This window comes from Ornithorhynchus anatinus, chromosome 10 (genome assembly GCF_004115215.2).
Source record: "Ornithorhynchus anatinus isolate Pmale09 chromosome 10, mOrnAna1.pri.v4, whole genome shotgun sequence".
NCBI lineage: Eukaryota > Metazoa > Chordata > Mammalia > Monotremata > Ornithorhynchidae > Ornithorhynchus > Ornithorhynchus anatinus.
The window spans coordinates 4,370,616-4,397,842 of NC_041737.1; the positions used below are offsets into that span (position 1 = coordinate 4,370,616).

The following is a 27,227-nucleotide window of genomic DNA, read 5'->3' on the forward strand; positions in this document are numbered from 1 at the left end:
AGCACCAAGAGAGGAAGGAAGGATAATTAGCAAAATATAGAGGGTATTCTGGTTAGCACATTGATGTCTCAGCAGCACCATCATCAAGCTGATCAATATCAAACTCCATACTTCACCATTTTCTTTATGGGCTCTTAAAAGGGACGCATTCTAATCACCATAAACTAATCTTTCCAATATCACCTTTAACTTTGTAGGGGAAGGAAAAGACATGTATGCCCTTTTAACTTCCAAATCCTCTTCCATGGAAAAACTTCATTTCTTAGACATTCATTATAGAGACAGCATGATCTACGGGAAAGAGCTTAGATGAGGAATCAGGATACCTGGGTCCTAACCCCAACTCTGCCCTTGGCTGCTGTCACTTAACTCCTCTGTGGCTCAGTTTTCCCATCTGTGAAACGGGGATGAGATACTTGTTGTCTTTTCCTTTTGAACTGTGAAGCCCACGTGGGTCAAGGATTATGTTTTTTCTGATTATGTTTATCGAACCCCATGTTAGAAAATTTACTTGGTACATAATAAGCTCAAATAGCATAAACTGATGAGAAATGTTTTTTTTAAAAAATGGATTTGGGCAAGTAACTGGTAATGTCAGCGTGATTTTCAGGCTTCAGATGACTACGATTAGGGTCATTTTTTTCTTCTATTTGCATTAGAATCTAATTGCCTCCCTCTAGACTTCAAGCTCCTTGTGGGCAATGGATGTGTCTACCAATCTGCTAAATTGTTCTCTCCCAAAACCTCAATGCAATACTCTACACAGTTAGTGCTCAATAAACAGTCGATTGATTCATTTACTAGTATTAGCTCAACTTTCATGTCGATATCTAGGATGGAGCTCTATAGAAGCAGCGTGGCTCAGTGGAAAGAGAATGGGCTTTGGAGTCAGAGGTCATGGGTTCAAATCCCCGCTTGGCCATTTGTCAGCTGTGTGACTTTGGGCAAGTCATTTAACTTCTCGGTGCCTCAGTTACCTCATCTGTAAAATGGGGATTAAGACTGTGAGCCCCACGTGGGACAACCTGATTGCCTTGTGTCTACCCCAGCGCTTAGAACAGTGCTTGGCACATAGTAAGCGCTTAACAAATACCAACATTATTATTATTATTAGAAACGAAATGCTTCTCACTTCCAAGTGGGCTTAAATGCAAATTCCCTAAAGAATCAATATCATTCATTCATTTGATCATATTTATTGAGAGTTTACTTTGGGCAGAGCACTGCTTGGGGGAGTACGACACAACAGGAAGCAGGCACATTCCCTGCCCACAATGAGCTTACGGTCTTCTTTATTCTAGGAAATGGGGATTTGATACACGTTCTCCCTGCTCCTTAGGCTGAGACACCTATGTGGGACAGAGACTGAGCCTGACCCCATTAACCCCTTACCTACACCAGCGCTTAGAAAAGTGTTTGGCGCAGAGTTAGTGTTTAACAAATATCATAATTCACTGAATTAAACCATAATTAAATCCTTAACTCCACCCACCCTGGCTTCCCTCACTCTGGTGTCATCCTTCTGCAAACTACCAGGCTCTGGAAAACAGCGTGTTACCAGTGGGATAACACTACAAGGCCAAGGGTTTCTGATCACACATGACAATTTCGTCCTTTATACTTTCTTTAGCGAGAAACCTAGGAGGAGGAGGAGGAGGTGAGGTAATCATAGTGGTAATGATAACATTTATGTATCCATTATGTGTGGAACACTGAACGAAGAGCTGGGAAAGAATAGAGAGATTGGAATTAGACATGATCCCTGGCTTTCAAGGATCTAAGACTTTAAAGCAGGGAGAGGGGACTGTGGACTGACACAGCACTTAGTAAAGTGCTTTGCACCCAGGAAGTGCTCAATAAATATTATCAAATGAATGACACATAAAGAGTGCCGAGATGACGATTACACACGTAAACAAGGTTAAAGACAAGGACATACAAAAAAAAAAATTAAATATCAGCAGGAGCTCGTCACTAGAGGAACAGAATTCAGGTTACTCAAGCTTCAGAGTTATAGCAGATTCTGTCAAATCAGTGGTATGGATCAATGGTATTTATTGAGTACCCTCTAGGTGCATTCCACTCTACTAAGCACTTGGGGAGTATAATACAACAAAATTAACAGACATGTTCCCCCCACAACAAGCTTAAAATCTAGAGATCCTTGATTCCCTTGAGGGCCCTTTCCCGCTAGTATTGAACAAATTACCACTGGTTGTTATTCCATGTATGGAGGATGTGAACTAGTAGAATTCAAAAGCCATATTTTGGGATTGGGCTTTGCTTATTTTTCTGAACAGCAATGGATTTTTTAATTTTATTTTTCCTTTTCTGGCCAGGCTATCAGGAGCACTTGATTAGATAAGGAAATAGGAAAATGCATGTGGTAGCTAAACTTTGTGAAAAACACTGCAGTGAGATGAAAGCTAACTCAGATACTTTGCTACTGAATGTAAAGCCATTGTTCCACTGTAAGTGGTTTGGGCAGGGATTGGGTTTACCAGCTCTGATGTGTTCTATCAGTCGGTGATATTTACTGAACTCTTACTCTGAACAGAACAGAGCAAGTCACTTCTCTGTGCCTCAGAGACCTCATCTGTAAAATGGGGACAACCTGATCTCCTTGTACCTTCCCTAGAGCTTAGAAAAGTGCTTGGCACATAGTAAGTGCTTAACCATTATTATTCTTACTAAGTGCTTAGGAGAATACAACACAACAGAATTGGTAGACACATTCCCTGCCCACAACAATCTTACATTCTAGAGGACTTGTACTTTCCCAAGAACTTAGTTCAATGTTCTGCACACTGTAAGCACTTGAAGGTATTTACATTAGATGGATTAAATGATTGGACACGGTCGGTGTTCAATTAATAACATTGCTTGCTTGATTCTTATCTCCCACATAATTAGTGCTGATTTTTAAAGCTCAAGAGACTTTAGCATCATTCCCATAGATATCATAGCAAAAACTGAAGAGGAAGGAAAAGAATGCATCTCTCTTTCCAAGTGCAAGTGGTAAGCAGGGCTTTGCGTTAAATCCCACTTAGGAATTTAAGGCTGCATCTCTGGGAAATGAGTGTTATTTTGGAAGAAGTAAATTTTCATTTTCAGTGGTTATTTTAGCCACAATTTTACATGGAACCAGACTGATGCCGTTTCGTTCAAACATTAGCAGTGCTTCAGCTATGTAGGCAAAGACAGCTTATTTGCTTCTATGTTAATTTTCAATGCCAGAAATACTAGTGGAAGTTCATTTCCCCGAATGTCTGCAATGGGGAATATTGCCTATTTTAAAATGGTGGCAAAGGATCAGAAAAGCTTGTGGGTCTTCTAATTAGCAACCTTTCTTCACTCCCTCTTATTTCCATGGCTCTCGGTCAAAGGGCAGGGACTGTCTCTATCTGTTGCCGACTTGTACATTCCAAGCTATTAGTACAGTGCTCTGCACATAGTAAGCGCTCAATAAATACTATTGAATGAATGAATAACGATCTCCCTCTTGGTGAAACTCAGTTTGCAATTGCATGTCTTAAGGATGGAACTGTGCAAGTGACATTTTTTCATCTCCATGTAGTCAAGAATGCCTCATTTCTAGTTGCCATTGATTTTTCCAACTCTTAATGAAAGTGAAGTTTCTTTCAGCAACCAGGGCCTTTTGAGTGTCATTAATGGCTAAGTAAGTGATTTGAGTTATTATTTCAAGCAGTACTATGATTGATTTTAAGGCTCCCAAGATGAGAATAACAAAGTTTTCATATATCAGCCCTGAAAATGAATAAAAGTCAGGTATTCCTCTTATCTTACAAATGCAAGGAGCTTACAGTCTATAAGGGCTAACATATTTTAATAGAAGATCCATTAAAAAAAATCCACTGGGAAACACGTGGAAGCAATTCAGAAATCCTTTTACCACCAATCCGCAGAGACATCAAGAGAAAAGAGTTAAACAAAAAAAGAAGAAAAGATAAAGATAAAAAATTTCCTCAATGACTAGGGACGATGTCTGATTTCCACCTGTGTATCCCGGTGATTAATTCAGTGCTTTACACACATTAAGCACTTAACAAATACCTTTACTATTACTATGAGTATTCTCTCTTCCTCACACTTTCCCTCATTCTATTCAGCTCTAATTGCAACAGTCAATAAGTAAAGATAGCTTTATTAGGATTAGAAAAGAGAGTTGGCCTAAACTGGGTATGCAAAGACAAAGGGATGATGATAATGCCATTTATGAAGTGCTTACTTTCCTAAAGGAAGGTCCTTAATCTCCAAAACCATCCAGCTGTGACAAAGGAGATTGAAATGTGACTTCTGATCACCGGCCTTTGAGCTACGATATTATACTTCTATTTTCAAGGTGAATACAATAATATGAGATAAGCATGTCATGCTTTTAATTCTTAGAAATCTACAAAATCTAAAACAATGGTTGAAATGTGATCAATTAAAAGATGGTGAATTGGATTTAATTTTAATCCATTATACTCTTCCTCCATGTGGTCTGGCTGATAAGTATTGGGTAAATTATCATGTGAAAGTATAGAGCGTACAACATGAATGAGGTGAGTTTTTTGATCGAGGTTTAACGGGTGCATTTCTTTCATTAATTATTCCTCTATTGGTTCTTTTCATGAAGAGGAGAATTGCTATATGGATGGTTAAGGAATATGTCAGGTGTTATTGTAATTTGTTCTTGAAGAGTTTATTTTTATAAAGACCTAATCTTGTTCATCTAGTAGGAATTCATTAAAACCTAAATGCAGATAAAGGGAAAACTATCTAAATGATATGATGTAAAACAGATTCAGCATTTTATCAACCTCCTTCACTGAAAATAAAATTTCTGCTTCTGAACCGAAATGCCAATGAATGATGATCATTAGGAATGATTTACTGGAGATGTACGGATTTGTGTGTGTGCATGCAGGTGCTAATTGAGATGATACAACCTGAAGAAGAGAAGAAAAATGAATGGAGATAGCCCTCCTGGAGTTGAGTTTGAAATGGGGACGGAGTTTGTCAAGGAAGATGGTTACTATGGCACAGAAGCACTCAGGTACTAGGGAACTAGGGAACCACAGTTAGCATTCTTTTTCCAGACTGAACTAACTGATCAAAGACAGACCAGGAGACATGACATTCTTCTGCCTGGAGGGAGTGGGAGTGGGTATGTTTGGTGAACAAGAGAGGGATGAGGAGATGTGGAGAAAAAGACTCAGTTGATTGGGATACATTGCCATTTTAAATGAATAAGATCTATTATTATGCAAGCTCGATTTTTCCTTTTTTTTGTTTCATCAATGACTCATGTACACTGTGTAACAGAACTGTCCCATTGGTCTAAATTATGTGTCCAATTTATTTTCTAATTTGCACAACTCCTCTGTGAAATAAGTAGTCATATTATCATAGACATTAAATACATTATTAAGAGGAGTTTCAATCCCAGTAGACATTGTCCTGCTTCCACTAAAATAAACACCCAGTTTGCATATAACAAAATACTTGGCTGGTTACAAATCTATCTAAATTATTTATGTGCATCTTCACACCATGTTAACAATGGGATATGTCACTTGCAGACGTTATTAAAAAATTGCAAATGGATCTTCCTTTTGTAGGTGGCTTTGGAAAAAGGATTCAGAATGTATCCCATCTAATGCAAAGTATCAGATGACGACTTAAACGTGCATCTATTAAAAAAAATTACAACGTTGTGCCCCTCAAATACAACATCTTGGGTATTCTGCTCCCCTTGCTAGATAGCATCAAACAACAGAGGCATTACGCTGTTGAATAGAGGAAGAAAATAAATCTTGGGTGGTATAACAATCAACCAATTTACTGAGTACTTTTTGAGCACTGTACTCGGGAGAATACACTAGAAGAAGACAAAAATAATAATAAACAAGTGCTTACTATGTGCCGGGCACTGAGCTAAGCATTGGGATGGATACAAGCAGATCGGGTTGGATAGAGTCCCTGTTCCACTCGGTGCTCACAGTCTCAATCCCCATTTTGCAGATTAAATAACTGAGGCATAGAGAAGTGAAGTGACTTGCTTAAGGTCACACAGCAGACAAGTGACCGAGCTGGGAATAGAACCCATGACCTTCTGACTCCCAAGCCCATGTTCTATCCATTACAGCATGCTCCCTCCTCTTTCTTGTGGGAAACTTACAAGAAAGAAACTTACAAAAAGAGGCATGTTGAAAAAGTAGCAACTGAAATAAGATACCACTGGAAAACTGCTGTTTATGAACAGTTTGGACATCAAATGTCAGCCATGGTGGCTAGATATATTTTTGCACCATTAACTCTCATTGCTTTTGTCAAGATTTCCACATTCTGACAGCTCTTTCAAATGACTGAGCTATTGGTCAAATTTAACTCTTCCCTGTACTGGCTCTGAAAATAATTCTTCACCCAAAGAACCCAGCTGCCCCAATTTTTCCAAATTTCATCACATGGTGCATGTTGGATTTTTTTCTCCTTCGGATCTTTCTTCTTTCAGTGTCCTAGCGAGTGCAGGAGAAACTTTTTACGCATACAACATAAAGACCTTAGAGAGCATATCTATTTCTAGGTAAATGTTTTAGCCTATAATACTGCATTTTAGAACATTCAGCTTTTAAAATTATAATAGTAATGAAATTGGGTTATTGGTTTATTACGACGCTGGGCACATAGTAAGTGCTTTAACAGATTTCACATTCTTATCCCAATGTCTATTGCAACATACTATCCTTTGTGTTTCTCTGTGATTTTGCAACTGTATAAAATTTAATCAATCAGTGGTATTTATCAAGTGCTTGCTATATGCAGAGCACTGTACTAAGCACTTGGGAGAACACAATACAACAGAATTATTAGACACGTTCCCTGACCATAATGAGCTTACAGTCTAGAGGGAGAGACAGACTTCAATAGCTTGTGGACAAGGACTGTCACTGTTTAGTGCTGTACTTTCCCAACTGCTTGGTACAGTGCTCTGCACACAGTAAGCCCTTAATAAATATGATTTATTGAATGAATAATTTCTAATATGTAAACCAAAGATGTATACATAAATGCTGCAGGGTTGGGGGTGGGGCAAATATCAAAATATCCAAAGGTCAACAGAATTTGTAGACATGTTCCTTAAAGCAAAGTATTGAAAGGTCAGGATCTAAAACATTACTTTAATGGAAGAAATAGGCAATTTGTGTTGAAAAATGTCAGTGAGCATTTTCAAGCCACTAAAATCCCCCAAACCATTCATTCCCATTGATTACAATGTTTACAATAATTCAATTAAAATTTACATTGTGATAACACAGGGCTCATCGAGAACACAGCTCTTTCTGCTAATGATTTTCACGACCTTTTTCCCCATCACTTTTATACATCCTACATCTTCCACGTCTGTAGTTGGATTTTCCTCCGTAGGTTCCAAATTAAAAAAGAGAAACTAAGTTCTTTGAAAATGTATTTCTACTTGGAACTGTCACCCTCTCAAACGGGTACTCTGAGTCAGGTCCCCATTTTCTTTTGATTTTTTTTCCCAGTGATATTTGTTCAGCAATTTCTATGTGCCAGAAACTGTACTGAGCACTGAGTTAGATACAGGATAATCAGGTTGGACACAGTCCACATCCCATATGGGACTTACAGTCTTAATCCCCATTTTACAGATGAGGTAACTGAGGCCCAGATAAATGAAGTCACTTGACTAAGATCACAAAGCAGACAAGTGGTGGAGGTGGGATTAGAACCCAGACCCTATCCAAGCCAAGCTAGGAATGGAATGGGTAGCTCCATCCACACTGCTTCTCACATCTTGTGGCAGAGGAATTCACATAGGCATGACTGCCAACACTGAAAGGGATAAATACTTTCAGAAAGATTCTAACAGCCCAGGGTTGTCTTGTCAGGGCCAACTTCAGACATGTGGCTGCTCCATGATAGGAAAAAAAAAGTCCTTCTCTATCTCCTCTCTCCATCCCTAAATTTGTGTGACATACTGATTCCACTTCTCTGTGCCTGTTACCTCCTCTGGAAAAGGGGGATTGAGACTGTGAGCGTCACGTAGGGTATGGGCTGTGTCCAGCCCGATTTGCTTGGGTCCACCCCAATGCTTAGTACAATGCCTGGCACATAGTTAGTGCTTAAACACCACAATTATTATTATTATCATCTGAAGCCTGCTCTGGATCAAGACAGGAAATCCCTCCCACAAGACAAACACATTTTTCTTACTTCTACCCCTGCCAGGAACCACTTTCAGAATTCTCCCTACTAGCCATTTTATTTTAGACTGTCTCCTCAACTATATTGCAAATGCACTGAGGACATGGACACTGTCTATTAACTCCATATACTACTTACTCTTTGCACATTATTCTGCACTAAACAAGCTCTCAATAAATTCTACGATTTGATAAAATGAGTAAAAGAGAGTATCCAGGGGAAACAGATAGAGAATGAGAATTACGATAGTTTACCTTCTCCCTGCAAAAAACAGAATTCAAGGGTCATATGCATGAGAGTGATGCATCCCCAGTGGATGCCTCTAATTCAAACGTGGTGATAAATTGCCACTTCTTTTCTGAGGTCTTGTTTCCACTCATCCCTGACTGCAGTTTACAAACACGTCTCTGTAAGGCTGTTTGCTTCTGGAAGCAAGCATCTATTTCTTGAAATCTGTGCTTCCTTCTGATGTTGGCAGCCTGTAGCGCTGATTACATTTCAGCCCCTCATAAAGATGATGAAAAGTGAAGCAGATGTCAAGTGTGTTTTTGTGACTTAAAATATCCTTCTTGAGCAGTAGATACTGCCGTCTTTCTCTTGCAGGCAGAGTGTGCTTTCTCAAAAAAAAAAAAAAAAGAAAGGACCTTTAACACGGTGATTCTGACTCTTCATATATCCTTAACCCATCAAATCCGCTCGGCTCCAAAGAGCATGATTCCACCAAGACAGGACTGGGGCATCGTAAAATCATTCGAACATTTTTCCTCAATGTCATTGAAAATTCGAACAAAGACATATCTGACTTACAAGTGACTAGTCTTCCATTTCAAAAAAGACTTGGTCAAATTCTAGTTTATGTCACAGAATAATATATCCTCCAGGATTTCACTTGGCTAAGTCCATCCAAAACCTGGATAGGAGAGTCATAAAAATTCTGTTGGAAAGTTAAACATCCCTGAAGTCTTGTTCTGGAGACCTGGTGACCACTTATGTTCATGCAGCAGAACAGAAAAAAAAAATCAACACATTTCAATACTTCATCACCAAGTTTCAATCCTTGTCTCTTCCAAGACAAAATGTTGGACTTATGCATGATGGTTTGGTCTCACTTGAGAAGCAAAGCCATTTCCAATTTGTAGAATGTTATTTTGAGAACCCTGTCTGATCTTCCATGATCCAATTTGACATAGTTATTACATTCACCCTGGATGAGTCAGCGGGGGTTAGAGTGGACTTATGCCATAAATTGGCCAGCGTAATTCTGGGAATTCACATTTTCTTGCCCCCCTGTCTTGAGTACAGTCAAAAATCATGGATTTATTTTATTTGATTTTTTTTTAATGGCATATGGTAAGCACCTGTGTGCCAGGCACTGTACTCAGCATTGGGGTAGATGAGAGCTAATCTGCTTGGATGAGGCCCATGACACACATGAGGCTCACAGTCTTAACCCACATTTTATAGATGAGGTAACCGAGGCATAGAGGAGTAGAGTGACTTGTCCAACATCACACAGTAGACAGTTGGCAGAGTTGGGATTAGAATCCAGATCCTCCAACTCCCAGTGCTATGCTCTTTCCACTATGCCACACTGCTTTTCTGGATTTCACCAGAAAGCAAATATTTCTGGGAACTATAGTCCTGAATAATAATTAATAATAATTATGGCATTTGTTAAGCACTTAGAATGTGCAAAGCACTGTTCTAAGCACTGGGGAGGATACAAGGTTATCAGGTTGCTCTGCATGGGGCTCACAGTCTTCATCCCCATTTTACAGATGAGGTAACTGAGGCACAGAGAAGTGAAGGGACTTGCCCACAGTCACACAAGTGGCAGAGCAGGGATTCAAATCCATGACCTCTGACTCCCCACCCTGTGCTCTTTCCATGGAGCCACGCTGCTTCTCAAAGTAATAAAGAAAGGTTGCTCCTATTTTGAATGGGCCACATATTTAAAGACTACCTGGAGACCAGAGATATTCCAGAGACTAGATAGCCTAAGATAACTTTGAAGTAATTCTTCTTCATCCTTTCCAACTCGTTTAGTGAACAGGATGAAAGAGCTAAACCAGATATCAGGATTTGGTCTTATCTTGTCCAGTTATTTTGAAATCACACAGACAAAAGCGGCTCCTGATATTCTTTTGGTGGGTCAGAGATTGCAAGCTTACACCAGATTAATATTTTACCCTGGCCAGACAAGTAACCAGCTATCTAGGAGACAATGATAATAATGATTTTGGTATTTGTTAAGCACTTACCATGTGCCGGGCACTGCATCAAGTGTTGGGGTAGATACAAGATAATTGGGTTGGACACAATCCCCGTCCTACAAAGGGTTCACAGTCTTCATCCCCATTTTACAGATGAGGAAAGTGAGGAGCAGAAAAGTTAAGTGACTTGCCCAATATCATACAGCAGACAAGTGGCAGGGCTAGGATTAGAACCCAGGTCCTCTGACTCCCAGACTTCAGGTCTGGATGTAATGTGAGAAAGAAACTGAGAGGACATATGTCCTGTCATTACTTCTGGCCTTTCATAGTATAGGGAGAGGAGACACCAGTCACCTTTCACACAGCCTGGGATCATTTACACTGTGAATTCAAATGGGTGTGTGGGGAATAACTGAGATGGCACCGTGACTTAATGAACTAAATTTGGAATTTCGGGATTGAAGGCTAATACAAACTGTGCTCAGCGTGGTCTAGCGGAAAGAGCGTGGGGCTGGAGGGTCACGAGAGCTGGGTTTGAGTCGTTGTTCTGCCACTGGCTGGCTGGATGACCTTGAGAAAGTGGAGTCAACCTCTCTGGATGGCAATTTCATTAGCAAAGAGGGAGATAAGTTATAATGAGAGCCATGTGCAGGGCAGGGACTGTGTCTGCTATGGTAATCTTTGAATCTCAGTCCTTAGCACATAGTCAGTGCTGAATAATGTCATAATGATTATGGTTATGGAAAAGCCACTTTAATTCAGTCTAGCTTCCTTTTTATAAGTAGTATAATAAGATCTGGGTTCAGCAGAGAGAAACAAGAGTGGGGCCCTTCCTGAATTCCCAACATTCTTGAGACTTGATCACAAAGTCGCTTCTCATTAACGACTGGAGAAAAATATTTTCTCAAAACAGGCATAGCTCATTACAGATCGTCATCACAGGACCGGCTCCCACCAGATCTGATCACGCAGCAGACAAGTGAAGGAGCTGGGATTGAGAAGCAGCAGGGCTCAGTGGAAAGAGCCTGGGCTTTGGAGTCAGAGGTCATGAGTTCGAATCCCAGCTCTGCCACCTGTCAGCTGTGTGACTGTGGGCAAGTCACTTCACTTCTCTGTGCCTCAGTTCCCTCATCTGTAAAATGGGGATGAAGACTGTGAGCCCCACGTGGGACAACCCGATTTCCCTGTGTCTACCCCAGTGCTTAGAACAGTGCTCTGCACATAGTAAGCGCTTAACAAATACCAAAATTATTATTATTATTATTAACTCAGATCCTTCTGACTCCCAGGCTTGTGCTCTACCCACTAAACCACACTGCTTCTCTAAAAATGCGAGGCCCTGCATTGGCCGCGAATCGGGCCTTCTGCATGGCAGGCCAGAGTCCTGTCACTGAACCACCAATGCAGCTCCTAGCCTCCCCTTGCAATCAATCTCAGCATATATTAGTTGCTTAAGAAATGCCAAAATTACTATATGCCTGTGTGCTTATGTTTTCTGAAATATCCTTTTCCCAACCTTTTTACTTATAAGCGGTCAGCAAGCTACTCTAGTATTTATAGAAGAGTCATTTGATTTAAATGAGTTTCCCTGATGCCACTGGAGCAGGAGATATGATTAACTAGCTTTCAGTTGGATTGACTGAGTTTCCCAAGTGTCAGAAAAATATCTATATGCCATTCATTCATTCCATAGTATTTATTGAGCGCTTACTCTGTACAGAGCACTATACTAAGCCCTTGGAATGTAAAATTCAGCAACAGATAGAGACAAATCCTGACCAATGACGGGCTCACAGTCTAATGGGGGGAGACAGACGGACAAAAACAAGAAAACGATAAAATGAAGGGGATGGACACCTCATTAAAAAAATAAATAACGTAATAAAAATCTATCCAAATGAACACAGTGCTGGGAAGGGAGGGGGGAAGAGCAGAGGGAAAGGGGGCTTAGCTGAGAACAGGTGAAGGGGGGAAGGGAGCAGAGGGCGGAGGGGGAGCAGAGAGGGAGCAGAGGGAAAAGGGGAAGCTCAGTCTGGGAAGGCCTCTTGGAGGAAGTGAGCTCTCAAGGAAGTGAGTATCTGGGCCATAGCTTCTGCTGTTAATTGAACAGGAAAGACATTTGGCTATTTAGAGAGTTAGCATGGCCCAGTAGAAAGAATGCGGAACTGGGAATCAAGAGTCCCAACTGTCTAGTTCCAGCTCTTCGATTACTATGTGAACTTGGTAGAGTCATGAAACCTCTCTGTGCCTGTTTCCTCATCTGTAAATGAAGATAAGACAGAGTGTGAGTATCAAGTGTGATTTATCAACTCCCCAGTATCACTCCTTTCCATTCAGTGTGACCTAGTGGATAATGCATGGGCCTGGAGCCAAAGGGCCTGGGTTCTAATTCCAGCTCAGCCCCTTGCTTGCTGGGTGTCCTTGGGCAATTCACCTAACTTCTTTGTGCCTCAGTTTCCTCAACTGTAAAATGAGGAGTCAATACTTGTCTCCTTCCTATTTAGACTGCGAACACCATGGGGGACAGGGACGGTGTCCAATCTGGTGAACCTGTTTCTACCCCAGAATTTAGAACGGTGCTTGACACATAGTAAACCTTTAACCAATACCATAAAAACAACTTTACAAATAACCATTCATTTTTGTCAGCTTACTCTGTCCATTCAATCGCAAGTTCCTCAGGGGCAATGTAAGTTGCCCAAATTTCTAGCTGAAGGCTCTGCATATACTAGACATTCAGGAAATACCACTGATGATGTTGTGATCGATGAAATTTCAAAAATAACTGACCTGGATTAACTTTAACCTTGTATCTTTCTGATATTTAGTCTTGCTTTTTTAGTGAAAGACTAGAGAAAGAAGATAACGCAGGGCCACTAAAATTGAGGGAGAAATCAGTCTTATAAATCCCTGAAAGACTGCTTCCTAGAGAATATTACTCCATATGTGTCCAGTCTGTCTGTACTTAATGCCTCAAACAATGACTCCTCCACCACTTGTATGGAAACAGATTAAATCACAGTCTATAGGGTTGGTTTTATACTTATTTTTCAGAAAAACTCTTCCATCATTCAGCTTTACCTCATTATCCCTCCTATGAACTAGTTCCAGCCATTTTTCTTTCCCTTTCTTTTCTTTCCCCCTTCTAACATTTTGAAAAAGTGACTTCTTCAAACCATGTGCCACCGAAAATGTACCTATTAAGAGAACTGGCAGGTAGGTTTCTCTATTCACCAGACAAGCAATTATATTTGAGAGACATTCTCTTTGGGATTTTTTTTTTGCCGGTGATGGTGTACTGCTGTGATCGGTTCGGACGCTGCTGGATCAGAGGTGCAGTAGAGTCGTGCTGAGTCAAGTCTCTGACTTCCTGGTTGGTCTGAAATTCTAGGAAGGTGAGCTAACTCTTTTCTCCAATTGCATCAACTTCACCAGCTCTGCCCTTGGTTCGGTAGAAACGGCATTAATAATTGTGGTATTTGTTGACCGCACACTATGCTTCAAGCACTGTCCTAAGGACTAGGACAGATACAAGCTAATCAGGTTGGACACAATCCTTGTCCCATATGGGGCCTCATGGTCTTAATCCCCACTTTACAGATGAGGTCACTGAGGCACAGAGAAGTTAAATGACTTGCCCAAGGATATGCAGCAGACAAGTGGAGCTCCCCTCAGCTAAGCCCCCTTTCCCCCCTTTCCCTCTGCTCCTCCCCCCTCCTCCTCTCCTCAGCACTGTGCTCATTTGTACATATTTTTATTTCCTTATTTATTTTGTTAATGAGGTGTACATCATCTCGATTCTATTTATTGTGATTAAGTTATCTTGTTTTTGTATGTCTCCCTCAATTAGACTGCAAGCCATCAGTGGGCAGGGTTTGTCTCTATCTGTTGCCACATAGTACATTGCAAGTGCTTAGTACAGAGCTCTGCACACAGTAAGCGCTCAATAAATACTACTGAATGAATGAATGAACCATCTTGCTTGCTCCCTGATGCCTCTCTGCACCATGACCTAGTGGCTCTGCCACTGACCTGCTGCGTGATCCTAAGTAAGTCACTTAACTTCTCTGTGCCTCAGTTACCTCATCTGGAAAATGGGGATGAAAACTGTGAGCCCCAAGAGGGATAGGGACTGGGTCTATCCTGATTAGCTTGTTTCTACCGCAATGCTTGATGCATAATGTGTGCTGAACAAATACCATCATAAGAATCCTGGGAAAGAGTCCCTAGCTAGTTTCCGGGATCAGATAGGCTTCAAAGTCCATTCAAAAGGAGATCTAAAAGCAACACTCTAAAGGAAGAGGCAGACGACCCTTAATATCCCCGGGAGTGATGGCTCTCCTCTGTCACACATTCCACTAGAATCCTGTTTAGAAATTTGGCAAACTGTGCACGTGACCATGAGTGACTGATGTTCCCCAAGGGAAATAATCAAAATCCACAAGCTCCTTAAAGACACAAACATTTGCAGACTCATTTCAAATTAAGGAATGAGAGATTCGAAATGGCATTTTGGGGGGGTAGCGTGAGAGATCTGTTGGATTCTCTATCTCTAGCCTCTTTCTACAGATTTGCACTGTGGAACAAGGTTCCTGATTGGTCCAGGGGGCGGCTTAAAAGATAGTTCCTTCAAGAGAGGGCTATTGTGACCCAAAGATTATCAGCAAAAACTGTTTAAAGCTCAAGTGCTAGATTTCAACATAAATGGGGCTCCCTTGAATTAAACCAGAGAACTAGTGTCTCTCTGAATGCTTATTGGCTGGAGATTTGAAATTTAGAAAAAAACAGAGTCAGACAGCAGAGAAGCCATGGGAAAGGATAGAAAACGGGGTTTGGTGGAAAAATCTTCAAATACACCTTGTCAATCAGGTATTAATTAATATATAATTAATTAATCAGGTATTAATTAATTGGGTGTCTTGGGGGATTCTTAGGGAAACTGGATGATCTGTAACTGCAACTTCAAGTGGGAAACATCGGGGAGGTACCTCAGTCTACTTTTGGAAGTTGACCAATTCCTATGCAGTTGAATTACACCTGTGTAATTCTCTGCTATAATTAAAGAATTATCCTTAATTTTCCTCAACACGGAATGCATGCAATGAGCCTGGGGAAGTGAAAATTTAAGAAAAATAACTTCAATATTTGAGAAATTAAAAAGAACCTCTTATGAAATACTCTCAATTTTTAGTACTGACTCTCTAATACTATGGCCTCTGTTGGAGACTCCAGGTCTGGATCCTCTTAGAAATTATCTCATTTTTTGAATTGTCAGCAGTCGATGATTTTTTTTAAATATACAAGAACTCAAGATTATATTGAATGAATCCCTGAAGTACATTGCTTCATTATTTTGTTCACTGGTACAAGACTGCAATTATAATTACTTTGTAAGCAAATAAGCATAGCAAAACTCTTTATCAACTCTGTGGTTGATAATGACAGCTTGTTTTCAACCTCACCTAACAACATTTTTGCCTTTTTTTTTTTTTCCCCTCTCTCAATACCAAAGGAATTCCAGCCATTTTTGTGTGCCTGGTTGGATCCGCAAGGTCATTGAAATGGTCACCTGTATGTGTTATGCTAATCTATCAACTGTCTGTCTCTTAAAAGGAAGTCTGCTAATTCAGGTCCATTTCTAGGTTCCTGACACTTTACAGACTAAAAGCATACATTCATATTGCTTGAACATCTGAAAAGCAGATATATTGCATGCAAATAGTTCTTTATAATGTTAAATGAAACAAACTTTGGCATTTATTTTAGGCCCAGGACACCAAAGAGGTCACTTTTTCTGTACAAAAAGTGATGAGACTATCTGCTCCTTTAGAGCTATATTCAATTCCCTGATCCCTTCCCCCAGATGTCTAAATTTAGTGGTGTGAGGCAAATTTCACAGACAAATCTCAGAAGTCTAGGTGTAGCGTAATGTCTTGTGGGGTGCTATTCAGTTTTGAACCACAGAAAAAAGTTATAAAATTTTGGAGAAATAAAACAGGAACACTTACAGCTTTCAAAAAACAACTGGCTCTTCTGAGAAACCGAACCCTGAAGTGACTGATTTATAATTCCAGAAAATGGAATCTGAGTAAATGATTCATCGTACTCTATACAGCACTGAGAGTCAGTTAATCAATCAGTGGTATGAATTGAAACCTACCGTTATACAGACTGAGAACTAAGCACCAGAGAGTACAATCCAATAATGTTGGTAGAAACAATGATAATAATAATAATGATGACGGCATTTGTTAAGCGCTTACTATGTGCAAAGCACTATTCTAAGCACTGGGGTAGATACAAGGTAATCAGGGTGTCCAACGTAGGGCTCACAGGCTTCAACCCCATTTTATGGACAAGGGAACGGAGGATCAGAGAAGTGAACTGACTTGCTCAAAGTCACACAGCTGACAAGTGGCAGAAGTGGGATTAGAACCCATGACCTATGGCTTTCAAGTCTGGGTTCCTTCCACTAAGCCATGCTACTACCTGCCTACAAGGAGTCTAGATGTGGGAAAGACAGGTGTTATAATGAATCAGAGAGTGGAAAATGGGGAGAGTATAGGGATAAAAAACTTGGTCTCCCTTCCCTTCCCCTCAGCACTGTGCTCATTTATATATTTTTTATTCCGCAATTTATTTTGTTAATGAGGTGTCCATCCCCTCGATTTTATTTATCATGATTGTGTTGTCTTATTTTTTTCTGCTGTCTCCACCGATTAGACTATGAGCTCGTCATTGGGCAGGGATTGTCTCTGTTGCCGAATTGTACATTCCAAGCGCTTAGTAATAACAATAATAATGATGTTGGTATTTATTAAGCCCTTACTATGTGCAGAGCACTGTTCTAAGCACTGGGCCAGATACAGGGTCATCAGGTTCTCCCACATGAGGCTCACAATCTTCATCCCCATTTGACAGATGAGGGAACTGAGGCCCAGAGAAGTGAAGTGACTTGCCCACAGTCATCCAGCTGACAAGTGGCAGAGCTGGAATTCGAACCCATGACCTCTGACTCCCAAGCCCGGGCTCTTTCCACTGAATCACGCCGCTTCTCCTCTACACATAGTAAGCGCTCAATAAATACTATTGAATGAATGAAAAGTGAAAATCGAGCGCTTGAGGGGCGTAGATCCGAGTCTATAGGTGACACAGAAGAAAGGGCAAATGAGGAAAATGAGGGAAGGCCTCTTGCCGGAGATGTGATTTCAGGAGGGCTTTGAAGTTGAGGACAGTGGTGAGGACAGTGGATATGAAAGGGGAGGGAGATTTAGGGCAGCGGATGGTCAAGGGATCAATGACGAGACAGATGAAACTGAGGTACGGTGAGTAGGTTGACATTAGAGAAATGGAGTGAGCGGGTTGTGTGGTAACAGGAGATCAGTGAGGTGAGATGGGAGGAAAAGAGCTGATTGAGTGAGGCACTAATTAGGGGGAATTAGTTTCCAGCAAGCTTCTACTTGCTATGCCACCAGCTCAAAAATGTTAGAAAAGAAAATACTTTGACCATCATCTGTAATGAGTAGATGGATGAACATCAGCCACGACGATTCTAAAGCAAAACCCAGGTAGCGGATACCCAACAGGCTACGGCACATGGCGGCAGGTGTTTGGTCCAAGAAAGCCTTTAAGTCTGAGGGAGGAGAACAGGAGCTAAGAAAGCCCGCACTCACCTTGTCCACGATACATATCTGCTTTCGAGTCTGGGCATCCAGGATCTCTACCTCAAAGTGAACGGTCTTCGAACGCTTGGCCGCCGGAGAAGGTTTCAGTGGACCGGCAAAGAGGACGAGTTGCGACAAAGAGTGAAAATTCTTCATGTCATTCTGCAGTGGGGGCTGTGAGCCTCTCTGAAGGGATAATTCCCTCTTGTATTTGGAAGCGAGGGGCTTGTGCCTTTGGAACATCGTGCCACTTAACCCGTAGAATTTGTCATATTAACCCAGGCCATTTCCCAAAGGACTCCTCTCACACCAGTTAAATACAACTGATGAAACCCCATGAAGGTCAGGTGACATGCCTCGTCAAGAGCCAGTTTTATTTAGCAGACCTGAAAACAATGGCGATAATCCACTTCTATAAATAACATATCACTCTGAATAGAGGGGACGGGGTGGAGGGGGGGAATTCTTTATTCTTCAGCAACATTGAACAGCACTTGCCGCTTTTCCTCTTTATCTGGATGTCTTAATAAGACAAGGGATCACTGGAATTCCAGGGCAAGTCAAGATTCAAGAGTAAAAGCCTGGAAATTCCTTTGGTATCTCTGCATGATAGGTAAATCAGCATTTCCACACGTGAATTCTATGTCTCCTCTCGCCTGATGATTCTAAACTAAATAAATAACGAGGGCATCTGTTAGGCGCTTACTTCGTGCAAGGCACTGTTATAGAAGGAAGTACGGCATCAGAGATTTTTAAATAACCAAATGCCAGGAGCTCAGGAGCCCAGGGAATTTTGTTTGGAGAATAAAGTTCAGAACATGCCTAGGTACAAATGTTTAGGTAGGAATGACACTTAGGTAAGGCATGAAATGTAGAAATCTGTTAGATTTGTTCTCTCTATACAGTTCAAAGTGAATGGAGGGTTAGGTCCGATGCGTGGATTGGGGCTTTCTAAACTTCTGAGGTGCAGCGTGGCTCCGTGGAAAGAGCACGGGCTTGGGAGTCAGAGATCATGGGTTCGAATCCCAGCTCTGCCACTTGTCAGCTGTGTGACTGTGGGCAAATCACTTCACTTCTCTGTGCTTCAGTTACCTTATCTGTAAAATGGGGATTAGCTGTGAGCCTCACGTGGAACAACCTGATTACCCTGTATCTACCCCAGCGCTTAGAAAAGTGCTCTGCACATAGTAAGTGCTTAACAAATACCAACATTATTATAATCAAGTAAAAGGAAATATATATATTTCTTTTTGATAGTAAGCATCTCTTCCATATTGCCCAATCTTTTATTTGTGATATTTCTTAAAAACTTTTTGTAGTCCACACGCTGTACTAAGCGCTGGGATAGATGCAGTCTCTGTCCCAGGCTCCATCCCCATTTTACAGACAAGGTACCTGAGGCACAAAAAAGTTAAGTGACCGAACAAAGTCACAAAACAGACGAGTGGCTGAGCAGAATTAGAACCCAGTTCCTAATAGCAGTGGCTTCCAAGTGCTTGCTATATATAAGGAACTATACTAAGCGCTGAGGTGAATACAAGAGTATTGGGTCGGGACACAGTCCTTCTCCCACATGGAGCGCACAGTCTTCATCCCCATTTTAGAGATGCTGGAACTGAGGCACAGAGAAGTGAAGTGACTGGCCTAAGGTCACGCAGCAGACGAGTGGCAGAGCCGGAATTAGAACCCAGGTCCTTCTCGCCCGCAGGCCCCTGCTCTATCCACTGGGACATCCAATGGTATATTCCAAGTGCTTAGTACAGTGCTCTGCACATAGTAAGCGCTCAATAAATACTATTGAATGAATGAAAGCTGTTTATCTAGCAGTCTTTCCAGAGATCTCTTTCTTAGAATAGCAGTGATTCATCCCCTTGAGAGCTAGGAACTGTCTGACCCGATTAATTTATAGCTAATCCAGCACTTACACAATTTGGCACAGAGCAAACCCTTAACATACAAGACAATTATCATTATTAATCCCAGAGCTCTTTAGGACCCCTTGACGCAACACACAATAGGTGCTCAATTAACACTAATGACAGATTGATTGAAAGGGGAAGTGGAAGGAGGAAAGGGAGAGTTGGGAAGAAAGTGGTGGATGAGAATCACTGAACCCAATCGAGCAATCAGTGGTAATTATTCATTCATTCATTCAGTAGTATTTATTGAGCGCTTACTATATGCAGAGCACTGTACTAAGCGCTTGGAATGTACAAATCGGTAACAGATTGAGACAGTCCCTGCCCTTTGACGGGCTTACGGTCTAATCGGGGGAGATGGACAGACAAGAACAATGGCAATCAAGGGGATGAACATCTCATTAAAACAAAAGCAAATAAATAGAATCAAAGTGATGTACATCTCATCAACAAAATAAATAGGGTAATGAAAATATATACAGTTGAGCGGACGAGTACAGGGCTGAGGGGATGGGACGGGAGAGGGGGAGGAGCAGAGGGAAAGGGGGGAAAAGAGGGCTTAGCTGAGGAGAGGTGAAGGGGGGGTGGAGGGAGCAGAGGGAAAAGGGGAGCTCAGTCTGCGAAGACCTCTTGGAGGAGGTGAGTTTTCAGAGCTTTAATTAGTGAGCATTTACTATGTGCTGAACATTGGATTATAGCTTGGTTGAGTTCAGTATAAACAGAGTTGATAGACCCATTCCGTGTTTTACTGCACTCTCCCAAGCTTTAGTCCAGGTCTCCGCACATAGTAAGTGCTCAATAAATACCGCTGATTGTTTGAACTACCTTCGTCTGTCTAAGCGTTTTAAACTTCTAGGTACAACTGAGGAGGGTTGGAATGCAGTCATCTTCTCATCTACATTCCCTAAATTCTTACTGACCTTTTTTGAAAGAATAATAATAATAATAATGTTGGTAGTTGTTAAGCGCTTACTACGTGCAGAGCATTGCTCTAAGCGCTGGGGGAGATACAGGGTCATCAGGCTGTCCCACGTGAGGCTCACAGTCTTCATCCCCATTTTCCAGATGGGGTAACTGAGGCCCAAAGAAGTGAAGTGACTTACCCACAGTCACACAGCTAAGTGGCAGAGTTGGGATTCGAACCCATGATCTCAGACTCCCAAGCCCGGGCTCTTTCCACTGAGCCACGCTGCTTCTACCTAGAATATTGAGCTATTAAAACACCAAAGGCTGGGAGATAGATGGGGTGGAGCAGTGGGGTGATGGAGGTGACTTGTCTGAGTGTTCCAAAGGACAGGAATTTTTTTTTTCTAATAACGGGTTTGTTTTTGTTCCTAATCTCTCTTGAGGTAATTTGATCCTTTCGGTTCCCGGCGATTACTGCTACAATTCTCATCTCTTTGTGGGCAAGGTTTAAAGCCTTGTAAAGATCCCAGCTCAACTAGGCATCTGCATTCCCAGTTCAGAGTAGTTTGGAAGCGGAACCATTCAGGCAAAGCTTGAGGGGGAGGAGTGGGAAAGGAGAGCTTGCAGAACGCCTTCTTTCGCCCTTTTCTTTAAAACCGGTGACTCCGAATAGCCCTCCGGACTAAACTGGATAAGAAAAGCTGGGGGCTCTAACTAACAACCACCACTTGTCAGCTGTGTGACCTAATAATAATAATGTTGGTATTTGTTAAGCACTTACTATGTGCAGAGCACTGTTGTAAGCGCTGGGGTAGACACAGGGGAATCAGGTGGTCCCACGTGGGGCTCACAGTCTTAATCCCCATTTTACAGATAAGGTAACTGAGGCACAGAGAAGTGAAGTGACTTGCCCACAGTCACACAGCTGACAAATGGCAGAGCTGGGATTCGAACTCATGACCTCTGACTCCAAAGCCCAGGCTCTTTCCACTGAGCCATGCTGCACTTCTCTTCTCCGTTCCTCAGTTCCCTCATCTGTAAAATGGGGATGAAGACGGTGAGCCCCACGTGGGACAACCTGATCACCTTGTATAATAATAATAACAACGTTGTATTTGTATTTTTTTCCTTCTGCATCACCTTGACTTGCTCTCTTTATTCAGCGCCCCTCCCAGCCCAACACCGCTTATGCACATTTCTGTAATTTATTTATTTCTATTAATTCTGTCTCCCCCTCTAGACTGTAGGCTTTCTATAGGCAGGGAATATCTGCTTGCTGTTATAGGGTACTCTCCCAAGCGCTTACTACAGTGTTCTGTACACTGTTAGTGCTCAGTAAATACAACTGAATGAATGAATCTGACCCGACCCATTTGCTACCTGTCATTCATTCATTCAATCGTATTTATTGAGTGCTCACTATGTGCAGAGCACTGTACTAAGCACTTGGAAAGTACAATAGAAGGAGCGTGGCTCAGTGGAAAGAGCCGGGCTTGGAAGTCAGAGGTCATGGGTCGAATCCCGGCTCTACCACTTGTCAGCTGGGTGACTGTGGGCAAATCACTTCACTTCTCTGGGCCTCAGTTCCCTCATCTGTCAAATGGGGATGAAGACTGTAAGCCTCATGTGGGACAACTTGATGACCCTGTATCTCCCCCAGTGCTTAGAACGGTGCTCTGCATGTAGTAAGCGCTTAACAACTACCAACATTATTATTACAATACTTAGAAAAATCCCTGCCCGCAACAGGCTCACAGTCTAGAAGGGGGAGGCAGACACCAGAAGAAGTAAACATACACATCTAAACAAGTAAACAGGCACTATTATAAATAAATGGAATTATACATATGTACATATATACACAAGTGCTGTGAGGCAGGGAGGGGGTAGAGAGCAAAGGACGTGAGTCGGGGAGATGAGGGGGGAGATAAAGAAAAGGGGAAGCTCAGTCTGGGAAGGCCTCTCGGAGGCGGTGAGCTCTCAGTAGGGCTTTGAAGGGAAGAAGAGAGTTAATTTGGTGGATGCGAGGAGGGAGGGCATTCCAGGCCAGAGGTAGGAGGATGACACGCAAATCTGTGACGCATTCCATATTTTTCTTCCCAGACTGGGCTTCCCCTTTCCCCTCTGCTCCCTCTGCTCCCTCTCTGCCCCCCCCCCCCTTCACCTTCCCTCAGCTAAGCCCCCTTTCCCCCCTTTCCCTCTGCTCCTCCCCCTTCCCTTCCCCTCCCCTCAGCACTGTGCTCATTTGGATAGATTTGTATTCCCCTATTTATTTTGTTAATGAGGTGTACATCCCTCGATTCCATTTATCGTGATTATGTTGTCTTGTTTTTGTCTGTCTGACTCCCCCAATTAGACTGTGAGCCCGTCACTCGGCAGGGATCTGTTGCCGAATTGTATATTCCCAGCGCTCAGTACAGTGCTCTGCACATAGTAAGCGCTCAATAATTATGATTCAATGAATGAATTAATACCGTGCGCCGGGATCGACTGCAGGACAGGCGAGAACTCGGCAGGGTGAGAAGGTCAGCACCGGGTCAGTACCTGCTGACACAGGGCTCACCATTCAGTCGGGAATATTTATCGTCATTTTGCAGAGGCCTAGAGAGGGTAAAGTGTCTTACCCAGTCACTCAGCAAGCCACTGCTGTACTGGGTTCTAATCCCCGTCTGCTCTCCTGAATCTCTTGCCCGTGATCTTTCCCTGAGTCAGAACATCTGTGTGGTCAGGTGGGAGAGAGTCCTCAGACGGAACCATTCTCTCCTCTTCTCTCCAGGCAGTCAGTCGGTGAATGGTATTTATGGAGTGCTTATCGTGTGCAGAGCACTGTTCTAAGCACTTGGGTGGTGAAATGGTTCCCGGCCCACAAGGAGTTTACAGTCTAGAGGGGAAGACGGACATTAAAATCAATTACGGATAAGATTTGTAGGACTGAGGGTGGGAGAGAGAAAGGGTGCAAATCCCAGAGCAAACGTGGCGTAGGTGGGAGAGGGAGTGGAGGAAATGGTGGTTTAGTCAGGGAAAGTCGGTGTAGCGGATAGACCCCGGGCCTGGCACTCATGAATGCAGCGTGGCTCAATGGAAAGAGCATGGGCTTTGGAGTCAGAGGTCATGGGTTCAAATCCTGGCTCTGCCACTTGTCAGCTGGGTGACTGTGGGCAAGTCACTTCACTTCTCTGGGCCTCAGTTCCCTCATCTGTAAAATGGGGATTAAGACTGTGAGCCCCACGTGGGACAACCTGATTCCCCTGTGTCTCCCCCAGCGCTTAGAACGGTGCTCTGCACATAGTAAGTGCTTAACAAATACCAACATTATTATTATGAATTCTAATCCTGGCTCTGCCACTTGTCTGCTGTGTGACCTTGGGCCAGTCACTTCACTTCTCTAGGCCTCAGTCACCTCATCTGTAAAATGGGGATCGAGACCGTGACCCCCACATGGGACATGGACTGTGTCCAACCCCAGTTGGGTGTATCTACCCACAGTGCCTGGCACATATTAAGTGCTGAACAAAAACCATAATAATAATGATGATAATAATAAAAGATCTCTTGGAGGGGATGTGATTTTAATAAGACTTTTAAAGTGTGAAGAGAGGTGGTCTGCCGGATTTGAGTGGGAGGGAATTCTAGTCAGTCAGTTGTGTTTACTGAGTAATAATAATGATAATGTTGGTATTTGTTAAGCGCTTACTATGTGCAGCTCACCGTTCTAAGCACTGGGGGAGTTCCAGGGTCATTAGGTTGTCCCACGTGAGGCTCACAGTTGATCTCCATTTTGCAGATGAGGTCACTGAGGCCCAAAGAGGTTTTAGTGACTAGCCCACAGTCACCCATCTGACAAGTGGCAGACCCGGGTTTCGAACCCTTGACCCCTGACTCCCAAGCCCAGGCTCTTTCCACTGAACCACGCTGCTTCAATGCTGCTTCACGCTACTTACTATGGGCAGAATACTTGCAAAATGCTTAAGAGCATACAATATAACAATCAACAGACAGGCCGGAGGCAGGATGTGGGAAGGGGTTGACAGTGAGATAGACTAGATCAAGGTACAATGAGTAGATTGGAATTAGAGGAGCGAAGTGGCTCATATTAAGAAATCTGAGAAGTAAGATAGAAAAAGACAAGGTGACAGGGAGTCCTTTAAAGCCAGCACTCAGAAGTTACTGCTTCTTGTGAAGGTGGATCGGCAACTACCGGACGATCCCAAGGAGGAAGGAAATGTGGACGGAATTTTTTTCTTTGTTTAGAAAACTGGTCCAAGCAGCAGAGTGAATGGATCCTCCTAAACATTATTTCCTCCTCCTCCTCCTTCTCCTCCTCCTCCTCCTCCTCCTCCTCCTCCTCCCTCAGGATGGGCAGAAGCAGCTGGCAACAGTAGGAGAGGTGATCACAGACACACACGCACAGACTCACTCCCGCACAACACACACATAGCTGCGTTGGTGACATCTGAGAAGATGGCGGGGGGGGGATTGTCTGCTCAATTTAGAACAAGTCTGAGATGTATTAGGGCTCAAAAGAACAACATGTGAGATGCACCGGAATGTTTCTCGTCGTTACGGGCAACTCGTTTTAAGAAGGATATGACAGAGGAAGAGAAACTGCCGGGCATCTGAAACCATCAGGTGAATGGAACAAGTTCAGCAGGAAGACCGATTCCGAAGATGAGCATTTAGTAAGTCAGGCAGTCAATTCTATCTATTGAACGCTTACTGTGTGCAGAGCACCGAGGGTACAATATAACAAAAAACAGACATTCTCTGCCCACAGTGAGCTTAGAGTTTTCCTCTTGGGAAAGAGGACACAACTGAGAGGGTTCACAGATGTGAGATGTTGTCCAACATGATTTTTTTTATGATATTTCTCAACACTTACTATCGGTCCAAGTTTTTTCAAAGTGCTGGGGTAGATAGAAGTTAATCAGACCAGATACAATCCTTGTGCAGCGGGAAGCTCTTATTGTAAATTGGAAGAACAGGTACTGAATCCCCATTTTGCGGTTGAGGAAACAGGCTCAGAGAGATTAAGTGACTTGCTTAAGATCACACAGCAGATTTCCCCAAGGTCACACAGCAGACAAGTGGTGGAGCGTCATTAGAACCCACATCCTCTGGCTCCCAAGCCCGCACTCTTGCCACTAGGCCACGCTGCTTCAAACATATTTTTTGGGGACTTACTGTGGGCAGAGCTCTGTACTAAGCACTTGGGAGAGTACGACATACCGGAGTTGACATGTTCCATGCCCACAAATGAGCTTACAGTCCAGAGGACGCACTAAGGACTCAGCGGATACCACTGACTGAATTTGCTTGTATCTACCCCAGAAACCTGGCACATAGTAAACACTTAACAAATATCCTAATTATAATAATAATTATTATTATTACTGCTATTAGGAGAAGTTAATGCAGATGAAGGAGGTTTTCTGCTGAACCTTTTCACTTCTTTCAGGACGCTTTGCGGAGTTCTTCCGGAACCAACGTTATCGGAGGATCTTTAACCTGTTGCTCTGGTCTCACTTCCAGGCATGGACTCAGAACTCTTAAATAATTAGGGTGTCATTTTTCATGAGAAAGGGTCCAATTTATGCAGTGGAAATCCAAGATTATACAAGTCTATAGAAGATTAGACTACTCAAGAAGCAGTGTGGCTTAATGGAAAGAGCAGGGGCCTGGGAGTCGTAGGACCTGGGTTCTAATCCCTGCTCTTCCATTGTCTACTGTGTGACCTTGGATAAGTCATTTAATAATAATAATAATAATAATAACGTTGGTATTTGTTAAGCGCTTACCATGTGTGAAGCACTGTTCTAAGCGCTGGGGTAGATACAGGGTAATCAGGTTGTCATTCATTCATTCAATAGTATTTATTGAGCGCTTACTATGTGCAGAGCACTGTACTAAGCGCTTGGGATGAACAGGTCGGCAACAGATAGAGACAGTCCCTGCCGTTTGACGGGCTTACAGTTGTCCCACGTGAGGCTCATAGTCTTCTTCCCCATTTTACAGATGAGGGAACCGCGGCACAGAGAAGTGAAGTGACTTGCCCACAGTCACACAGCTGACAAGTGGCAGAGTTGGGATTCGAACCCATGACCTCTGACTCCCAAGCCCATGATCTTGCCACTGAGTCACGCTGCTTCTCTAGGAAATAGACTCTAGACGGTAAGCTCATTGTGGGCAGGGACGGTGTCTCTTCATTGGTGTATCAAACTCTCCCAAGCGCTTAGTACCACTGCTCTGCACATAGTGAACGCTCAATAAATGATACTGTACGAGTGTATGAG

At 42.6% G+C, this 27,227-nt stretch overlaps 1 protein-coding gene across 3 annotated transcripts in view; it reads right to left on the bottom strand.

Moving 5' to 3' along the window:
- TECRL (trans-2,3-enoyl-CoA reductase like) overlaps positions 1 to 18,404 on the bottom strand; it is a 108,309-nt gene extending 89,905 nt beyond the window's left edge. Inside the window, exon 1 of one of the 3 annotated variants that reach the window (XM_029074267.1) lies at positions 18,122 to 18,403. In XM_029074267.1, the coding sequence (XP_028930100.1) occupies positions 18,122 to 18,355 (234 nt within the window). In that variant the 5' untranslated portion in view covers positions 18,356 to 18,403. Of the gene's footprint in view, positions 1 to 18,121 lie in introns of all 3 variants that reach the window. The other 2 variants (XM_001510987.3, XM_029074268.1) reach the window with 2 other exon arrangements.
- Positions 18,405 to 27,227: the final 8,823 nt, after the last annotated feature.